General features: G+C 33.3%; 1 protein-coding gene across 3 annotated transcripts in view; it reads left to right on the forward strand.

The window, feature by feature from the left end:
* The window catches only part of SPOCK3 (SPARC (osteonectin), cwcv and kazal like domains proteoglycan 3), a 296,939-nt gene extending 283,045 nt beyond the window's left edge, over positions 1 to 13,894 (forward strand). For all 3 annotated transcript variants that reach the window (XM_045831898.1, XM_045831896.1, XM_045831897.1), the window contains 3 exons: positions 7,398 to 7,460; positions 9,743 to 9,880; positions 12,211 to 13,894. In XM_045831898.1, coding sequence (XP_045687854.1) covers positions 7,398 to 7,460; positions 9,743 to 9,880; positions 12,211 to 12,380 — 371 coding nt within the window. In that variant the 3' untranslated portion in view covers positions 12,381 to 13,894. The remainder of the gene's footprint in view (positions 1 to 7,397; positions 7,461 to 9,742; positions 9,881 to 12,210) is intronic.
* The last annotated feature ends 8,619 nt before the right edge of the window (positions 13,895 to 22,513 follow it).

The following is a 22,513-nucleotide window of genomic DNA, read 5'->3' on the forward strand; positions in this document are numbered from 1 at the left end:
AATCTATTTCCCTTGCCAGATTGGGGAAGTTCTCTTTTGTTATTTGTTCAAATAACTTTTCCACTTGTTGTTTTTCCTCTTCCCCTTCTGGTATTTTTACCCCTATAATTCGGATGTTGGAATGTTTAAAGATGTCCTGGAGTTTCCCTAAGCCTCTCGTCATTTTTTTGAATTCTTGTTTCTTCATTCTTTTCTGTTTGGTTGTTCCTTTCTTCCTTCTGGTCCCTTCTATTGATTTGAAACCCGGTTTTCTTTCCATCACTATTGGTTCCCTGTGCATTTTCCTTCAATTCTCTTATCGTAGCCTGCATTATCTAATTTATGGCCAAAGTCCACCAATGCTGTGAGCATCCTGATCACCAGTGCTTTGAACTGTGCATCTGATAGATTGTCTATCTCTTGGTCACTTAAAAAAAACTGGCTCTGGGGCTTTTAACTCTCTTTGAGCCATCTTTTTAATTTAATTTAATTTTTTTCCTTTGGTCTGGTTGCGCCTGTTACCCATGAGGGGTGGAGCCTTAGGTGTTCACCAAGGCGGGGCACCTCAGTCGCTGGGTTGTGATGTTGTATGTGGGGGTGGGGTTCAAGAGGAAACAATGGCGCCTGCTCCACTCTCTCTAGGACTTCAGTCCCCTTTGCCGCTTCCTACAAGCAAATTGGGCCCTTCTGGTGCTGGCTCCCGGGCGGGTGGGCTTATGCACTTTCTCAGACTCTTGCGTTTCCCCAAGGAGCCTCCTGAGAGGCTGAGAGAATCTCCTGGCTTCAACCCCCACAGGTGTTTTCAGTTGGTGCCTTCAGGCCTTGTTTCCCAGTGCTGGGTCCCTGCTTTGCTCAGTCTGTGCCGCTTCCTGTTTTGGCTTAGTTTGCGCGCAAATGTGTGGCTGCAGACAGCCAGCTGCCTTGTGCGCCTCACTGGGTCTTCTCATTGCCTCCCGTGCCCAGGGTCTGCCACCGGTCCGTCAGCTGCCCCTGTGCTTCTGGGGTCCGCCAACTGCCGTTTGCCCCCTGCATGCCCACCTCTGCCAGCCACTGATTTTTCCTGTCCGGACCCTTCGACCCCTCTCTGTAGGCCTCCAACTCCACCCCTCCTTACCGGTCTGGATGTGTGGTTGTCAGACTTCCATTTGGTTCATTTCTCTCTGTTCTGGTTGTTTTTTGTTGGTAAATTTTTGTCCTTAGTTTTGGTTGCGCGCGGAGGAACAGTGAGACTACCTATGCCTCCATCTTGGCTGGAAGTTGCAAGTTTAAGCTATATTAATAACTCATTTTCCATGTGGGAAACTAACACATTATGTAGGACATGTTACTTTCTCAATTTTTCATAAATTAGTAATTTTGTAAGTAGAGATGAAATGATTATCAATAAATGGAATAACAGGGAGTCAACACCAGGTTTTGTAGAGTAGCTACATTAATAATAAACCAATTTAAACAAAGTCAAAAACTTAAATTTGCTTACACACAGACACACACATACTCAAACTAACACATTGCCGACTTTATTATTACATAGTGCTTCTCGGTGATTGAATATTCTAACCACTACATCCTAGTTTTAATGACTATTATTCATTGAAATGATTTAAACAAGAAAAAAGTAAATCCTGGTAAACTATTGTAACAAGATATGTGGTCTTTTGTTATGATAAAAAATGCTATTTTAGCCCTGGCTGGCGTAGCTCAGTGGATTGAGTGCGGGCTGGGAACCAAAGTGTCCCAGGTTTGATTCCCAGCTAGGGTACATTCCTGGGTTGCAGGCCATAACACCCAGCAACCACACATTGATATTTCTCCCTCTCTCTCTCTCTCTCTCTCTCTCTCTCTCTCTCTCTCTCCCCCCCTCCCTTCCTTCCCTCCCTAAAAATAAATAAATAAAATCTTTTAAAAAATGCTATTTTAAAGCCCTGGCTGGTGTTAGTTCAGTGGATTGAGCACGGGCCTGTGAATCAAATGTCACTGGTTAGATTCCCAGCCAGGGTACATGCCTGGGTTGCAGGCCAGGTCCTCAGTGGCAGGTATGTGAGAGGCAACCACACACTGATGTTTTTCTCTCTCCCTTTCCTTCCCCTCTTTCTAAAAATAAATAAATAAAATATTAAAAAAAGAAAGAAAGAAATCACATTAAAATGTTATTTTAGTTTTTTCTTGAATGCTATGACAGCGTAGTTAAGTATTTATAAATGAACACAAAAATATTCAGAATACCTCTGAACATTTTGTTATAAATAAATAAATGCCTACATCTTAAAAAATTTCTGAATTTTACAGTAATATTTGCTGAGCTGATTAAACATCCCCCAATTTTTTTGCTTTGCATACTTTTCATTTATTAAGCACTTTTTTCCAAAGTGTTAAATTCTTTATAGTTGCATGAAGTCATTCTCTGAGATTATTCAATATATGGTAGAAAAAAATTAATTAAAGAATACCCAAAAGGGCAAAAGGAATTATAAAACTTCCTGAAAGTTTAGGAGAGTCTGGCTGATTATGCTCACTTCTGTGTGCTAGAACACATAACAAAAGCTCTGTCAGTGTAGCTGACACTGAATTAGTCCAGTAAGTGATTTAATAATAAAGAATAACCATTAATTTAAAAACTTTATTCAAATGTTTTACCTTATAAAAGAATGTTTCCCTGTTTATCTAATAAACAAGAAACTATTAAGTTTAATATAATAAATTTAATGTAAAAAGTTAAGTTTTAACTCCATGGTAAACTTAAGAATGTTTATTGGATAACAAGAAATTATATATGTGTGTATATATGTGTACACATATATATATATATAAAGAAATAAATATATATGAAGAAGGAGAGAGAAGTGTATAATGGGGTGTTATTAATCCAGGTTTACTTAAAACTGTAATCAAGACTATAGTTATAAAGTGTTAGAAATATCTGGAAAATTAATGGTGTTTTTAAAAAATAACTTTCAAAAATAGTAAGGTTAATTTCAATGTTAATAAATGAGGTTTAGAATTTAAATGTTCAAGGAAGTGAAACACTTGTAGATTTCCAATGGAAAAAATATATATATACAAGGAAGAATCCTTCCAAAAAAACCCCTGGAATTTGTTTATAAAAAATTGTGTATTTATTCTTACATATTTAAACTTCAGTCACTTTCAAAGTACTCTCCATTTGATGCAATACACCTATCAAGATGTTTTTTCCAGTGCTCAAAATAGTTTTTGAACTCACCAACTTTGATGACTTTTAGTTCTTCTGACATTTTTTGTTTCACCTCTTCCATTTCAGCAAAGCATTCCCCTTTGAGGACTTTTTTCATGAGTGTGGGGAGTTGCTTGGGGCAACATTGGTGAATAGGGATGGTAGGGCAGGGGGTCATGCCATTTTGGGTCAAAAACTGCTGAACACTCAGTGTGGTGTGGGCAGGTGTGCTCATAAATCACCCATCATGAAATGGACAAATGCACTGAGTCTTCAGAAACAAATTTCACTGAAGCAGGATTCAGCCTCTCACAACAATGCCAGCTGGTACATAGCTACAGATGGGTTGCTAGAATACTCACCTAGCAGGGGAAACCTGTACTACAAGGCACTTGCCCTCCAGAAGATAATTCCAGTTATTTTGGGGTCCCCCCTTGTATTAATTGAAATACACATTTGTTTCTGTGACTAATTTTCTGAAATCATAATAATCAAGCAATATAAAATGGCTGTGATTGTGGTTTGTAAAATTCTTTTTCTAAGTAATTATGAAAGAAAAATTAGGAGGAATATTAATTGGGGATTTCTGTTATCTTAGGAGTTAATAATTTACTTTCATAAAATTATATTCTAAACCTGTACTCTAAAAAAGTAAATAAATAATTAGTTATTATTTCATTTCAAGTCCTATTGTGTAAGATCCAGGAAAAAGAAAACTAATTTTTATTCAGGTCCATCTTGTCTTTCATATATGTAAAATTATTTATTACTCAAATAGCCCTGTGAAAATATTGTTATTCTTATTTTATGGCTGAGGAGTGAAGTTTATTGATCTTTAATAACTTCAGATTATGAAATGAGTACAAGAACTGGTATTTGAAACTAGAATCTTTGACTTCTGTCTCAGTAGTTTTAATTCTATATCTGAGTTTGCACGATAATTATTATGAAAGGCCATAGAGACGTCACTGTACAACTTCTTGGCAAATTCTATTCAGTGAGTCTGTTTCAATCAACAATATGTCCAACATTTTTTCTTTTGGACCACAATGAAAATAGATATCATTTTTAGAGATTATTTATATAATTAATATATAGGAAGAGATATCAAAGTGGGGCTCATATATATTACAAAAGGTGTTTTTCCTATTAAATGAAACACATTAAAGAGTAAGAATTTCATCCTCTGGTATTATGAATATTTAAAATTTCCACTGATGAAATAAATGCAATACAGTTATTCAAGTTTATCCATTCTGTGCGAGGCTGTGTGAATGATAAAATGTGGAATTACAAAAGAGAATGAAGACAGTGGCTTTCTGAGAGGCAAGGCAGAGAGCAGCCTTGGTCTTCAACTCCAGGCACCCTTCATACTGCAGTGGGAGTTCATGGCGTCCCCTAGAGCTGTGCAAGACACAGCGGGGAAGCCATACATACGCTGCTTACTTAGAGAGTCACTCACACACTTCCGTAATGTCTACTATATTTTCATTGACAGCTGATTAAAATATGCTCCTCAGAGCCCTGGCTGGCGTAGCTCAGTGGATTGAGCGCGGGCTGCGAACCAAAGTGTCGCAGGTTCGATTCCCAGCCAGGGCACATGCCTGGGTTGCAGGCCATAACTCCCAGCAACCACACATTGATGTTTCTTTCTCTCTCTATCTCCCTCCCTTCCCTCTCTAAAAATAAATGAATAAAATCTTAAAAAAAATGCTCCTCAGAAGTAACTAGTTGTGAGTATAAAAATACATTTGTATACTAGAACTGTTGTAAACATACAGGTATTTCCTTATTTATTTTTCCCAGTGACTTTTATTTGGTTCAAATTTGTGCAGGGAGATAAAATTGCACTGTTATTATTCTATTAAATTCTAATACAGATCATATGTGAATGGTGTCAATTTAGAGGTGTGAGTTTCTAAATGAAGAGCACAAAATAATGAACAATGTTATTTTTTAAAATAACATTTTGAAATTTAACTAGTAAAAAAATTTCATTCTTCTTTTCTTGTTTTTCTTAACTAATGTTTGGAAAAATTACTCATAAACGTATCAATAAATTATTAAATAAATTATAAATAAAATTATTAAAAACCTATATTTTAATGCATAATCCTTATAAAGTTTTAAGCATATAAAATCAGAATTTCCCATAAAGTTAAAACACTATTAGGTAGTAAACTGTGTTGAGAAAAATAAATCTTGTGATATAAATTTGTGTGTATACCCTATGCAGACTACTCATAGTCTAATCATGTTTAAACCTTCCTGCAACTAGTTGGGTTACTATCCTTTATCTAGATCAGTTCTTCGCCAGTGAGTTTAAATGGTAGATGTAATCTCAATTAAGCTCTCCAAGTATACTTAAGGGCTAGATAGAGCTGCCCTTTAAATAACAAAAAGAATTCAAAATCAAATATTATATGTAGTTGAACAGCTTAATCTGTCATGATTTCTCTTGAAATCTTAAAATGTTTTTATATACAGGTTGTAGGAAGTAATCAGGTTTATTCAATTAATTTATGAGCTAAGTCAGAATCAAATGCACCTGGATTTTTAGGCAATTCAGTAGTGAACACATAAGAAGTACTAGGTTTTTATAACTGGCTGTTAGCAATGAGAAGAATTGCTTTCAATATAATATTGAAACTTCAACTAAGATCATTCTTCTTGGTTCTAAATGTCATATTTGGAGGGCAGTGGATTTTAAGTTATCTAGTGTATAGCCCATACTATACAAGTTGATTCCTATTTTTTTTTTTTTAATGTTTAATATCAGAGCCCCACAAGATTGTTAGAAAAGCAAAGTGGTCAACTGGACCCACTTCAAAATGAAATAGAACAACCAGTAATTACTTAGTCTTTTCAAATAAATTACTTTTTCTTCATGGTTTAAATTCTCCAAAGCATTTTTTCTCTTGCATATTAAACTATAAAATATATATTAAACACTTTGTCTCATTTGTTCATTCCATTTTACTTGCATGCAAATGTAATAACTGAATGTCATGAGATTGGTATACTAAAGAATTTTGAAATCATTTGTATTAATTATACCTTGCCTTGTTCCTAAACAGCTATAGTATAGGGAAAATAGGTACTAGCTTATTGTTTTGCTGTTTCAAACCTTTATGATTATACTGCACTGTTTTTAGATAAGGATGTATATTTTATGTACGAATATATGTAATTATGCATAATAATAATAATAATAATAATCAAATTGTATTGTGTCTATTTAGAATTTCATACTTTTAAAAGAATCATCTCCTTTAAGTGGTTGAGTTTGAAAAATAGGCAAATTCTTATTTCCAAGTTAGTTTAATGTTTTAACCTTTTTTTGTGTGTGACTTATGTAAAACTGTTTATTATGTCCAGTTTCTAAATTGCATATACAGGGTTGGTGTAGTAGATTTATGGTTGTTCATATGGAAAGAGGCAAGCAGGTTATGATTATTATAATAGTTTAACTAAAAAGAATGTCACAATGCAGAGTGCTCTTAGGTCCAATCCTGTAAGTGTTCAAATTGCCACCCTTCATTGTTGACATATTCTTGCACTTTGCTTACTATATGCAAGCACGCTTTGACATGGAATTGTTGCCTCCTTTTGCCAATCCCTGTGTCCTTCAAGCATCTGGGTGAAATAAAAGACCAAAGCCTGACAACATTTTTCAGTATCAAATTTTATTTTATATATAACTATATATTATAATATATAAAATATATAAAACTATATATTATATTTATGAATATTATATATAACTTAAAAGAAGGATTAACTTTTTCATACATCGCTTTTTTAATGCAAAGCTGTGTGTCTACATCATAGATACTGTTTTAAGTGAGGGAGAAACATAAGAAGTTATTTGTCTGGGCAACTGTCCATCAGTTGGGTTTACATTGCTGAGTTGATGGACCTTTTAAAAGCAAATGATAATAATCATTTTTAATCATATACGTATTTCATACCATTTTCTTTATTCGTTCAATTTGGTTATTCTGAGGGAAATCAAGATAATCTAATATTAATCTTTCTATCATTTTTTATAATAGATAGGCAGACACACATGTATTTATATGTATGTATCTCCAAAAGTAAAATAACTATATGTAATATGTGTTTTCCAAAGCCATGTATGGACTAAATAAAGTTTGATATCATAGAAATTACATTTTATTATTTAATTATAACCCTTGAAGTAACATTTTTAATGTCACTGCAGACCCACCTTGCCAGACGGAGCTCAGCAACATTCAGAAGCGGCAAGGGATAAAAAAGCTCCTAGGTGAGTAATAGATCATTCTTCTGAAGTCTTTATTGCTTACATAAATAGCCCCAGGGAAACAGCAGCATAAAATCAATATTAATCCAACAAAGATAGACTACACTAAATTTCAGTAACAAAATTTATGAAGTTTTTCAAAGCCATTAAACTTACTTTTACTATCTTACATATTGAAAAGTATTATGTCTGTTTTATTACCCTAATATAATGTTCATTTCAAGAGTTATTAAGTAAAAAAAGAAAGAGATCAGCAGATGTTTCAATTCTAATTCTATGGTTCACAACTCAAGAATTTATATATAGAGAGAGAGAATTTATATATATATATATATAATATATATATATATATGGAGAGAGAGAGAGAGAGAGAGAGAGAGAGAGAGAGGGAGATATGCATGCCTGGAATACCTCAAGAAAATTTGAACACACTTTTTAGTGTGTTCACTAAATGGAATAGCTCACTAAATTTTCACTTTTATTAACTTTTAGTAAGTTAATATATGCATTAAATTGTTAGATCAATAGATAATAGATAATTCCAAATTTTACCTACCCAAAGCTGTCATAATGTTAAACTCTTCTGTATAAATATTTTTGTTTATTCTTATAAATATACTGTTTTAAATAAACTCTTTGGAATAATTTTATATTTAAAAAATTTATAAAGACAACATATAGTTTTCATATATCCTTCAACCAGCTTCATCTAAAGTTACCATCTTACCATGTATGAAATAACCATTATATATTTGTCAAATTTAAGAAATTAACATTACTACAATCATATTCATTAAGCCTCAGACTTTATTTGGATTTTAGGAGTTTCTCCACTGATATCCTTTTTCTACTTTAGGAGCCAGTTCAGAACACCACACATGCATTTCTTAAATGCATAATAATGTCCTTGTGTATTTAGTGGTTCAAAACTTTATAATGTTCTTTAGTCTGAATAATCTACGTCATATTATGTTGTGCTATTTTTATAATTACAATATCGTATGTTTAGAAGACAAAAATTTTATATTACTTGAGAATTCTTGGTTCAAAATTAAATTATAGGTGAGAAAAGCTACATGTCATATTTCTCCTAACTCTTATTAAATGCACACGTATTACAGCTCACAAAGGAAAATAATACAGTCATACATTGATGTGTTTGTTTCCACTTATTGTAAACTTTCCCATTGTACATGGCAAAGTTTAGCCATGTACAATGGGAAAAGCCAGTGAAATTCAACTAAAATTTATTTTAGACATGATCAAAGTTTGCTAGTGACAAAAGTTTATTGAAATTCAGGCTTTGATTATTTAAAATTATTACAAAAATAAAAACATTTAGTTCCTATTTGGGAGGAGTCACCTTTATTCTTCTTACATAATAAAAATACAAGTGAAAATCATTATTGTAGAATACTGAATGTCTTAAATATTTTTTCTAATTTAGATAGGATAATGGTACTTGTCTGAAAATTGATCAATTGTTATGTAAGTGTAGGGTGCCATTTGTTTCAATTTGCAAGTACAGTTTTGGTTGAATCTGAATTTCTAGCATAACTTTTAAATAGTGTTCTCTTCCATTGCCAACATATACTTGCCTAAAGTTTAAATTAAATGGTCATACTAATTATACCTCCTAACTTTTTTATGACTACTATGCCAAATAATGGCATTTTTCATCAGATAGAATAAGAATATTGAAAGTTTTCTTTATTTTTGCTAGCCTTTCATCTATAGAAGTACTTGTCAAGTTTTCATGATATTCTTTCTACCTCACTGAAAGACAACCCACACACACCTGCAATGAAAGAATCATATCAGAAATCCTCCAGCTTAAGAGAGGGTTTGATATTAAGTCAAGTCTTAAATTGGAAGAGGGAGGGAAGGAGAGGGATTCCAGGTGAGAAAAAGAAGTATATGAGATAAAGCAGTATCGGACTTATGGAAAACAACTTGATGTAGAAAGAGCTTAAATATGTGACTGAAAATAGAATGTTGGCAGTGATGAGATGGTGAAGGGTCTGGTGTGCCATGCTAAGGGGACTGGATGACTTAATATGAATGTCATTAATCAGATTTTCATTCTGCATTATACCTCTCAAAACAGTACCCTTTCCAGAGTAAATTTGCTTAACAAAAGAAATGTAAGCAACTCATTGTGATAATGGCCAGCTTCATAGCCTGGAGTGGAAACTCCATATGTTTGTCTTGCATGAATCAATGCATAATTGATCACTATCAAAAAGGAACACAACTTATCCATAATGTGTGTGCATGTTTCGTAGGACAGTACATACCCCTATGTGATGAAGACGGTTACTACAAGCCAACACAATGCCATGGCAGTCTTGGGCAGTGCTGGTGTGTTGACAGATACGGGAATGAAGTCATGGGATCCAGAACAAATGGTGTGGCAGGTTGTGGTAAGCAAACGGGTACTTCCTTAGTAATATCTCAAGCACAGGATAACTACTTAAGAATCTCATTTATTTGTTCAGGCGCTTAATGAGGATGCACTCTATGCAAAACAATAGAATATTTTGAAGAAGTAATGAAATGATTCCTAGCATATTAAAAATTTGTATAATTCAGAAATGGAATCGAATCATTTAGACATTTTAAGGGATAATTATTACAAGGTAGGTGCCTTTTACTACTTCAAATGCAGAAAAGATGTTAGATATCTGCTGTTTTTTTCTACGTCAAACCTTTGTCATCCATTTTATCCAAGTCAGCTAACCCCAGTGCGTGACCCCTTTTTCTGTATGCCTTTGGAGAAGTTGACTTTGTGAGTACGTAGTCTCACCAGGGAGAGAAAAACTAGCCTTTTTAAAGTAAAGGTCCATAAACTGCAGTAATTTGAGCTTGTTTCCTTGTGCTTGGATTATAAAAGTATAGTTTAATTGTTTGAAGGGTCATTATAATTAGTATTTGAAATCTTTTTTATGTATGAAGCTAAAATATTACAATTACATTGAGCATAACATACATGAATGTTAAAGTTTTAAATATTTTTCCAGAGTACAAGTTTCAAATCAGTATTTTTGTTTGTGCTATAGAAAAATCACTACAAAATCTATTATGCTACACACACACACAAACACATGCATGCTCATAAACACACACACACACTAAGAATTAATGGATTGTGTTTCAAATACTACATATGACCAAAAATGAAAAACTGATTTGGTCTGCCCTATACTTTAGAAAATGTTGAGTTTTCTGTTTTTTTCTTTTGTAAAAATAAACTGATATATTGTTTGCTAGACTTGTGATTGTTTAGAAGTACACAAATGGTAAATGCTATAAACATAATCTCATTTAATGCTAACATGCCTGTTCAGCATTCATTTATTCCATAAGATTTTTAATAGCTTGGTTTTCATTTTCTGGCCACCCATGTTAGATTTAAGTAGGATAAAGTAATACACAGTAGTTACCTACCATAATTTTAACACTTATATAGTACATGTCTTTACAATATGTAGATTAAACTAGTTGCATTATTAATTACTTCAGTTATCATAGATGCCAGTGATAATTTTATGTTGTAAATAAAATGATACAGAAATAAATTATATAGAGATGATAAGTAAACAGAAAAATTGTTGGGAACATGACTTCTGAGATTTCTTAGCTTGGTGAAGTTACCCAGAAAATATATGAAGTAGGAGAATGAAAAAACATTTTATTCACATAAGATATGAATTTCAATGTGTTGTATTATAAAATCAATCAAATTAAAAATATTGAATTACATTAATAGGGTATATTATAATTAGCTACCCAAGAATTATAAGACTAAAGTATTAGAAAGGATAGAAAATAAACACACATTAACATAGGAGAAATTTAAAAATAAATACATACAAAATAATATGTGTATTATTACCTCCAATATAGTAATACATATTTCTAAATATTTTTTAAAATACTAACTAGCTTTGTTAGTTTTCTGTTGCTATTATTTAATATTATAATAAATTCCCACAGCCTTAGTGGCTTGAACTACACAAATTTATTATTTTGTGGTTTTATATGTCAGAGGTCTAGCATGGGTCTCCTGGTGAGGAGCACCAAGGTGTTTTTAAGGCTGCATTTCTTCTGGAGGTTTTAGAGAAGGATCTGATTCCTACCTCTAAAGGCTGATCAAATTCCTTAGCCTGGGGACCCTTTCCTCCAATTTCAAAGCTAGCAACATTGCATCTCTCTGAGCATTATTCTGTAGACAAATCTCCCTTTAACTTTTTTATCTGGGAAAGGGTCTTTGATTTAAAGACGCAAGTGATGATCCAGGCTGAACAGAATAATCTGGGATAATCTATTTATTTTAACATCCTCAATTTAATCACTTCTGCAAAGTTCCTTTACCATATAAAGTCACATATTTGTACATGCAGTGATTAGGAATTGAAGATCTTTGTGGGGCAATTATTTTATTTAGCATAGTAGTAGAAGAATTTTTAAATTCTGTGTCATATTCAAAGTTTGACATGGACTCTAAAAAACTGGGCTGAGATCAATATTCCTGAACTGGAAATCTTACATATCAGACCTCAGGAACAACTCTGTTTCTCAGCACATGCATTTTAACAAATAATAGAGAATGGATTCTTCCTTACCTTTGTTAAGTAAGCTAAAGAGCAAATTAAAATTTTATTAATTACTTCCATTTTTATCAGAATTTATATTTTTCAGAAATTATTTCACTACTCAGTCAAATAACATTAATATTTACATTTTTCCTAAGCTATTGATTTTGAGATCTCTGGAGATTTTGCAAGTGGGGATTTCCATGAATGGACTGATGATGAAGATGATGAAGAGGATATTATGAATGATGAAGATGAAATTGAAGATGATGATGAAGATGAAGGGGATGATGATGACGATGGTGATGATCATGATGGCTACATTTGACAAGAGCTGTGATCAATGCATTTAATATTTCTATTATTTACAAAGTGATAGTCTATTGACAATTACCTTTTTGCTCCCAAACAAAATGATTCTAAAACTCACGTATATTTTGTATAATTATTTCAGATATTGCAGCTAAAGACATAGAACTTCATGTTTAAATGCATTTCTTAATTTAAGTTTTTATATGCCTTAGAGAAAAAGAAAACACATGTGAAGTCTAGCCAGATGGAAGAAAATTATGAAGAGCTACTGATACAAACAAATTTTTATAAGAACAAACTATGTAAATCTCCCCCAAACAAAACAACAATCAGAGTTTGAGGTCGTATGTGTTGTGTTTCTGAGAGATGTTTTAAGTTAAATTTATAATAACTTATTGGTGACCTCAGTCCCCAGAACTTTATAAAAAATGCATGTCCTTAATTGCAATTCCAAAGTAGCATTTTTCCCAAGCCTAGAGATGAGTGAGGGGATGCCACACAGGGTAAGAAAAATGAGTCCTATGTTGTGTTTACATTAATAATGGTGTTTTTAATTATGTAGTTATTCTGGATATGACAGGATATTTTTAGAAATGGCAAGTATGGAAAACCATGGATTCTGAAAATTAAAAACTTAGTTGTTCATTCTAATTTTTTTTTAATTTAGATAGCAGCCTCATGTTAATTTTTTTATATTCTTAAATGGCATGATTTATTTACCTTTCTAGATTTCTTTGTCTTTCTGACCAGCAACTTAGGGTGCAGAATTTAAAGTAGGAAGATGAAGGGAAATATTTAATTTAAATAATATTTTCACATATACTTTTTCATATAACCAATGTCAAATTTAAAAATCTTAGTTCTTATTTTATTTCCTATTTTTAGAAGAAAATTTGCATTTAATCTAAGAATTATACCATTTTTGTTATTAGTGTTGAAACTTAGAGAACGTATTGTATGGTGCCTTGCAAAATAGAAATAGAAAGGTTTTAGCATGCACACCAATATAGGATATTAGACAATATATAAGCACACCTAATTAACAAATTAATACCAATAAAGGTACTGCTGCTGGAATGAAGAAAATGGAATGTGTTTCTTTCTTCCTTCTATTGTTACATAATTGCCATGTGGACTTGTTTATGATTATTGTGTAGACTAGCATTTAAGATTTAACTGTAACAAAAAATACTTTAATTGCTATATTTAAGTTAGCATGTTAATTAATTGTGTAGACTTTTTGGCATACCATCACCTTTAAGTATATCAGACCTATGGTTTTGTGCCCATATAAAAATGAAAAAATGTTGAATATTTCACATTGCTATTATAATTTAAACAGTGGATCAACTGGTTTCCCGATACACAATTCATTGAAAGTAAAATTGGTGGATTATTTCCATTTGATTAATACACACTACAAAAAGAAACTTTAATGTTGACTTTATGTAATATTTAAAGTAAAATGCATTTTCTTTTTTACTGTTTATGTATACTTTACAAAATAAAGAATCTTGTAACCAAATTAAACTGTTCCTTAATGATTTTCTGTGGTATAAATAGTGGCATAAAGCATTCTTTTTTAAATAGTTTTTTAAAGGATTTTATTTATTTATTTTTAGGGGAGAAGGGACGGAGAAAGAGAGGGAGGTAAACATTGACGTGTGGACGCCTCTTGTGTGCCTCCTACTGGGGACCCTGCCCACAACCCAGGCATGTGCCCTGATTGAGAATCAAACCAGTGACCCTTTGGTTTTCAGGCTGGCACTCAATCCACTGAGCCACACCAGCCAGGGCAGCATGAAGTTTTCTTAATCTACTCCTTGATTTTTAAAATAAATATATTACAAACTATCCAGGAAATGATTTAAAGCTTTGAATTTCAAATTCAGAGCTTTTGGCATCTTGGATATTGTTTTTCTACCCATGTTAAAAATATTTTTTTGTCTCCTTGATTTAATTTTTTTATTTTTCATAATGTTGGAAGTAGATTATTTTTTTTGTTGAGGGTGGTAATTTAAAATCTACTTTTGTTGTGTTATATTTAACATATTTAGCTAAATTTCTATAGTAACAGCATTTTTAAGAGTGATAGAATAACTTTATTTAATGAATGTATAGGAATCACAAACTATAGTGTAGGTTGATTGGAAAAAGACACATGATTGAATTCTTTATGGTTTTTTGCAAATAAATTTAAAATAGCAAATATAGTGAGCTTGAAGTTAATAAATTTTTTTAATGACTCAAGCTCTCAAGAAATCAGCTAACTCAACAGTAAGTATAAAGTTGAATATATTTACATTATTAAACTTTATATGTATTTATATATACTTTTATATTTTATAAAGTTTACATATAAAATTTATATGTATTTATATGTATACTTTTATATCAAAAGTATATATGTACAATTTATCTTTGTAAATATGTCTATAAAATTCTACCTGTGATATGTATTAGATCTCTTGATTATTTATTTTTATAGATTCTGACTAAATACAATTCTTATTTATTCCCAAAATATCAATATTGAACACCTAATGTAACCTAGGCTATATTCTAAGCACTGTAGATTTATTGGAGAAGAAAATAGTTAAGCAGTTATTATTTTCATGTTGAACACAGGCAATAATTTATCTCTAGTCCATAACATAATGTAATTGCATTACCATTAGAAAAAAATCAAGCAAATCTCTTTTCTAGATTTAATTTGAATAAGCAATGTGTTTTGAACCCTTAAGAGTGGTTCTTATAAAAACTCAGAATTTTACCTATTATCCCTCTCCCCCCTCCTCTCTGGTCACCATCAGTCTGTTCTTTATTTCAATGTATCTGTATAGATTTTGCTTGCTTGTTTGTTTTGTTGATCAGGTTACGCTTATAGGTGAGATCATATGGTATTTGTCTTTCACTGTCTGGCTTATTTCACTAGCATAATGCTCTCCAGAGCCAGTGGAAGCGTGATCCAGAAACATGTATACAGGACACACGACAAAGCCAGAGCGGGGTAGGATCAAAGGTGGGAGGCAGGGATGGCTGGGGTGGGGTGAAGTGGAGGGAGGTGGGAAATGGAGACAACTGTACTTGAAAAACGATTTTAAAAAAGGAGAAAAAACCTCAGAATTTTAAAAGAGCATTTTGTAATTGAAAACGACTAACATTTTGTTCTCTTTTAAAGTAGAATTCCGATGCGTAGGCATGAAATCACATCACTCATTATATGTTAAGCCTTATTTCACTAAGGTTATAAGGAGTGCACATGCAAATTAAAAACTACATGGCAAATGGAATCTCAGAAAATTAAAATTTAATCTTGTAGAGGAAAAGAAGAGTAGAAACAAAAATAACATAGCAAATGTTTCTAATGTCAAAAATCTAATGTGGAAACTTATGAATTTTTTTTATTGTGCATATCTAGCATGACAATTAGGCTATATAACGCTATTGGGGAAACAAGCTTAAATTAAAAACAAACATGCATTTTAATATTGATTGAAAGAACACATGGCCTAAGGCATGTGTTCTTGTATTTACCTTGGCAGAAATACCTTGTATTTCTGCCAAACTTTTAATAAAGTCAATCAAACCAAACTAGGAAAATCATTAGTTTCCTGTTAATTAATAAAATAGATACTGAGTACTTTATTCTCTCTATAAATGTTTACATATTTTAATTTTATATGAAGCTAAACAAAAGGTAAAAACTACCTAACTCACAAAATAAACATTGATCCATATGGCCTGCTTATAATTTACTTAAAGTGGGTTTCCATACATAATTATCTGCATTGAGACAAACATTTGATATGTTCTGTACAAAATGAATGATACCATGGCTGTATGCTGTAGGTCATTCAGGGCCCCATATTTAGTCTACTTTGTGAGATCCCTAAGAACTGGAGGGAAACACTGGAGAAAGCAAGTCAAACCAAACAGAACCATCATCATAAATGATAAATAATAGCATGTGTGTGCATATGCATGCACACACACAATTAGACCAATTTTTATATAAAGGAATATATGTATGTGTGTATATATATATATATATATATACATACACACTCATATACTCATATACATCCAGGGTGGTAAAAATCATGGCTACTACAGCCTGACCATGAGGTCTTGAATTCTGGCTCTGCCACTCACTAGCTGTGTGACTAAGCCAAGTTACTTAACATTTCTGTTGCTCAGTGTTCTCATTAGTGAAATAGGTATGACATCAGTTCTCACCTTATACCTTGTGAGGGAAGATTACAAGTTTTAATATTTTATTAAGATTTTACTTATTTTTAGAGAAAGAGGAAGGGAAGGAGAAAGGGAGAGAAACATCAATGTGTGGTTGCCTCTCTTGCGCCCCCTACTGGGGACCTGGTCCAGAACCCAGGCATGTGCCCTGACTGGGAATCAAACTGGAGACCCTATGGTTCACAGGCCCTTGCTCAATCAACTGAGCTACACCAGCCAGGGCACAAGTTTTAATATTTTTAAAAGCCCTTAAAACGGTGTTTGATAATTCAAGAACACTAAATAATATTATTCAGAGGAGGAATAGTCAAATCAATGCACTTCCTAATATTTCTAATAGTTTTAGATCCATCACATTTTTGTTTTAAACTGTGAATGCAGAAATTGTTACTTTTGTTTTCTCTATTAGGAAGCCTCCAGCCCAGAGAAATTAGGTGACTTCTGAAGGACAATGGAACATCAGTATGAAAACTAAATCACAAACTTGGGTAGCATGAACTCAGATCAATGCTGTCCAGTTTTAACCTGCTTTTAATGTGTTATAAACTCTCTTAAAATGTACTTTCTATTTAGGAATAAACCTTTTCAAAGCATAGAGTTTAAGGTCCTACCCCCCAAAGTGGTTATTTATAGAAATTTCTGAATATAGGTTTTTTCTGTCACTTTAAATGTGTCTTTTTAATTGAGATGTTAAATATTGCCCAATTTTTATAATTGATTTTTTCAGTTCCCTCATTATAGGATTTATGCCTCATAGTTGAAAGAGAAACAATAATTAGATGGCATAGATTGTTTTAGGATTTAACAGAAGCTGTGGCAATGTGTTCATTTTGAATTTATTAGATTAAAAAAAATCTGTGAACAGTATTACCTATACTTTAAAAATAATTTAGCTTTTGCTTGGGGAGGCAAAAGTACTGATGGAACAATGAGAAGTATGGATGTGGGAATCTGACATTCTCAAATAGCCTCACAAACAGTATGAATCTTAGACATGAATCATTCTGTATTTGTCTAAAATTTGAACATTTTTATTTTCATATAGCTAGATATAGATATGTCAATATTAGTATGAAAGTAGGCCGTTATTGGTAAACTGTTTTTTCATTTTATTTGGCCAGATACACTTTTCCCTGATATGCCACGTAAATATTTAACTTTTTTATCTCTTAGGATAATGTGTTCCAGGTGCTTATTTCACTCCAAACAACAGGCATGTTTTCCCTGAACTAATTTGACCATCTGGAAACAGACAAATAAAAGATAGTAGAAAATGCCCTGTACTATAGGATATTTGTGAGGAAATGAACAAGTTAAAAAATAATATAGGCCTCACATTCTTTTTTAAAAATATTATGACATAATAAATTTTACATATGTTGTATTTGGCCACACAACTAAATAATGTTGTCTCAAGGTTCAGTCAGTCTTGTGAATCAAAGACTATTGGGACTAATGATTTACTGATTAAAATGTATATTTGGTATCAGCTTTATAATATAGGAGCAAGGAGTGCTTATATTAATGTCAGTTTAGTTTCTAAAATTTGTGATCATTAGAATAAATGTTTATTTCCCTGTTGGTATATGTGTGTCCTCTCATCTAAATTTTTTTTTAATTGCATCTTTCTGGAAAGATTACTAGTTAAAATAAACCTGCATCCTGGCAATTTGCAGTGAGGAAGACAGAAGGAAGTTAATGAGGTTAAACATGCTCTATGTCCATTACTACACACCCTGAGCATTTATGAATTTAGCGCTCAACATGGTAAGTATTCCTTGGTCACACAGGCATTTTTACTTTGCCCTCGTGCTTCTAGGAAAGTGAGAATAAACACCTCTTGACTTGAAGTAAGGGGCGGAGCCATTCACTTGCCATCCAATTCTGTAATTGCTTTGTAAGATATGTCTCATTGGTTTTAGGAATTGTCTTTTATGTTTTAACCCCATTTTATTAAGAATGCTGCAAACCATAGGGTGTCAAGGAAACTTGGGCAAATATTCCCAAATAAGGCTGAGTGGGTACAAAACTACTGTCAAGAGTTGCTAGTTGTGTTTATAATTATCCCAAATAGGAAGTGGCTTCATGACCGGTATTATCTGGATAATCACTTACTCTCTAGTGTGATTATGAAACAGTTGTGCCAGAATCTTGCAAGATCAAAACACAATTGATACAGCAGCTCAGTTGTGCTTTTTCCCAGGTGGCTACAACTTGAGCCTCTTTAATGCAGGGAAAGACACTGTCGTGCCTTACCAGCACAAACAACCTCACTGTGCCCACACAGTGCCTCAGGCAGGCGGATTTTAGCTCCGAACTTCAATGGGGATCCATTCAAAGAGCTGTTCTTTTAAAACCTGGTCTAGGTTATATTGTAAGAGAAAGCTGTTCAGTGCTTATTAGTATCATCGTCTCTTTTAATTCTTCATCTTGAAGGAAAAAAGACAATAAAGACAAAATTAAATTTCTAGAAAAGATATTGTATGATATTTTAGTAGCACCCTATTAAAAATGTAGCATCTCTACTAACCACTCTCAAAGGTCATTCCTAGGGTATTATTTATACATGCATTATTTTGGATTTGGCTATTCCTAGATTTATAATGCACTTCTTTTGTGTCTCTGTTCCTTTGACTCCACTTTCTGACTTCTGGAAATGAAAATGATTTGTTAGAGGAGAGAAAACACAGATCAGCCCATTTTGCACTGGCCAGTGCCTGGACAAGAATAGGTTAATATTCATCGATACAATTAAGATGCAGAAATTGTATTGGATTTTCATGATTCTTGTAGTCTCTATACCCCAAAAGCATGTGTTTAAATAATTCAAGTAAATGTGAAGCTTTAATTGGCTTTATCAAGTGATTCGTGAATCGGACAGCATCCCATTAAGCAACTAAGAGAGCTCTGCAGGGTTGCACTAAATGGAAAGTTTTTACAGGAAGACAGGTAGGCAAGGGAGCTCTGAACACAAGAAAAGAAAGGATTATTTTTAGACAGGGACATCTTTTGGGAGGAAGGGAATGACGAGGGTTTATCACGCAGAGTGCATCTCTTTTCCGTGGGTGACGGAGAGGGTTCATGCAGCAGATCACCTTCCTGGAGCTTGACCAGAAAATTCCATACTGGTTGAGTAAGATGGTATTTCTAGGAAAGGTTAAAACAGCAACTAGGTGAGGTTTTAAATCTAAGTGTGCTGTCATGGACTTAGCACAAGTGATGCCATTTTGCACCTGTGGTTTTTCTCTTTAACACATACATCTTCAAACAAATGGTTGTTATAAATGGAACTCAATGCAGAATACATGCCATTAAACAGCAAGTCTTTCTGAGAAGAAAAACTGCAAGATACTGGGTGGATATTGACATTTCTTGAAGAGAAAGAAAAAGTAGCTGAGTCCCTCGAGGCCAGAGATAAGCAACAAAAGGAAGTATAGTTATGGCCTGATCAGAAACCATGTCCTCCAGAGTTGGCAGAAGCAGCTGTGCAGTACTGAACAGATAACAAAATAAAGTCAAAGTCATGTGAATAAATTAACGTCAGTGGGCCTACCTGCCCCCGCCAACTTTAAGCAAAATACTGCCCTAGCTATGCCCTCAGGGGGAGAAAAATCACATTTTTCCAGCATGTTTCAGGTCAATCATGCATCTTTAGCCTGATGGTTATTCTGTGATACTAGACACAATTCAGGGCAAATGAAATTGTGAAATGCATTCTTAAAATGGTCACCACCCATTTCTTACCAATACCACATAGCAATGATGAATTGTTCAGATTTGCTGGCCAGGTGAGAACTTGATTTGAGAAGCTTCAGCAACTTTAACAAAGCCTTTGCCCTTCTATTCATCAGCAGATGTACAAAATGCCTAAAGCTTCTGTTTTATGGTAGTATACAATCTTAAGGCCCCCACACAGGTGTTGAGAGCTGGCAGCAAAATAATCGATTGTTTATGTTGTACTGTCTCATGCAACTGCTCAGTAATCTACTTCATTCTTTTTCTTCAAGTTCCAGCTCTCTCAGAAATGACTGAAGATTGACGTATTTCCCTTTCATTTACCTTTCTCTTTTTACTTCACTCTTTTTGCAAAGCATTAGAAAAAGAAAATGTGAGTCAGTTTCTAAAGCGTGCATGTGCGCACAGGCACAGATACACACACACCGCACACACATTTCTTATAACCACAGATACTACAGGGGAAGAAACTACCCAGACATTTACTTTCATTTAATCAGAGAACATTGAAACATTTTTGAGGTCCTTTCTCCCTGTACAGCATGCATAGTGAGCAAACGTATAGAATATAATTATACTTGGGAAGTTATTTATCAATTTTAACATGTTAAGAACTAATTATGCTGTGGGTTCTACCAAAGTTGTGCTGGTGCTGATGGAGCCCTTAATGATGTCTTCCTTGCATGAACAGATCATGAACAAATTGCTGCTGCCTTACAATCACATTAATTTGTAATGTAGGAGGAAGTTTCTTTTTTGACAGAATGACTTTACAGTCCAAGCCTTACCACCTGCTTAATCATAAAAGCATATGATGTGGCATAATTGAGTTCTAAGTTAACTCCATTATAAAATTAATAAGTGATTGGGTTTTAAAGTAAAGTACCAAGTGATTAGTTTATATTCTTACATGAATGCCTATGAAGTAAAATGATAGGTAAATTGTCCTTTCTGTAGTTGTAGTATATGAAGAACAATTGGGTCTTCTTGAGTTCGGTTACTGAAGAACATTATCAAAGTTCCTTTTGGACATTTCATGTGCCAAGTTTCCAGTCACAGGGAAGATAAGTTTTCCCTTGGACTCCCTCATGCCTGTGTCCCCTCTGACTTTATTTCTCATCATGCTGGTGCACATGGTCCTAGACAACTGCCCCATTCAGACTACGCTTCTGACTGACATGATTTAGTTTTCCGCTGTCTTTGGCTTTCAGGTTTGCTCATTCCTTTTATGCTACTCTCTCTTTCCACATTAGTGATAAGCTCTACTAAAAGCCAGGCTATCCTCAGCTTTTAGCCAGTGACAGATTAGCCAGTCCTTTTAAAGAATGAAAATTATATTTTAAACACTCTCTTCAATAGCCACCAAAAATAATACAAATGTTTTTACTTTGCCTTTAATCGGTTTTATCACTTATGCTATTAAAAATCCATTAAACAGTTCTTTTTTTATTTTAATTGTTGTTCAAGTACAGTTTTCTGCCTTTTATTCCCATCCCAGCTCTCCCCCTCCCTCCCATTTTCACCCCCCTTGCTTTTGTCCATGTGTCCTTTATACTTGTTCCTGCAAACCCTTCCTCTTTTCTCTTAAAATTCCCTCCCCTCTCCCTTCTGGTCACTGTCAGCCTGTTCTCTATTTCAGTGTCTTTGGTTATATTTTGCTTGTTTGTTTGTTTTGTTGATTAGGTTCCTGTTAAAGGTGAGATCATATGGTATTTGTCTTTCACTGCCTGGCTTATTTCGCTTAGTATAATGCTTTCCAGTTCCATCCAAGCTGTTTTCACAAAGAGTAGGAGCTCCTTCTTTCTTTCTGCTGCATAGAATTCCACTGTGTAAATGTACCATAGTATGTGATCCTAAACAGTTCTTTAAATTAGTTAAAATAGAATTTTTGCAAAGATAATAATTCCTACTGAGATACTTTTTTGACTGGTCTCTGATGCTACTTTTCCCAGGGATTTTATTAAGTACCTTTATATATATAATATATATATTTATATTTATATATATATATGAGAAAACAACCCCTTAAAATATATTCCACAAGCATTTTTAGTGTATCAGGGTGGAAAGAACTTATTGGGTAGTTATTACCTAATTTACCACAAATTTATAAGACTTCTAGTATGGGAGCCACCTTCCAGCTTTCTGCAATCTCTGGAT

The sequence above is a fragment of the Phyllostomus hastatus genome, unplaced genomic scaffold (genome assembly GCF_019186645.2).
Source record: "Phyllostomus hastatus isolate PE091 unplaced genomic scaffold, TTU_PhHast_1.1 phas_contig_159, whole genome shotgun sequence".
Classification (NCBI taxonomy): Eukaryota; Metazoa; Chordata; class Mammalia; order Chiroptera; family Phyllostomidae; genus Phyllostomus; species Phyllostomus hastatus.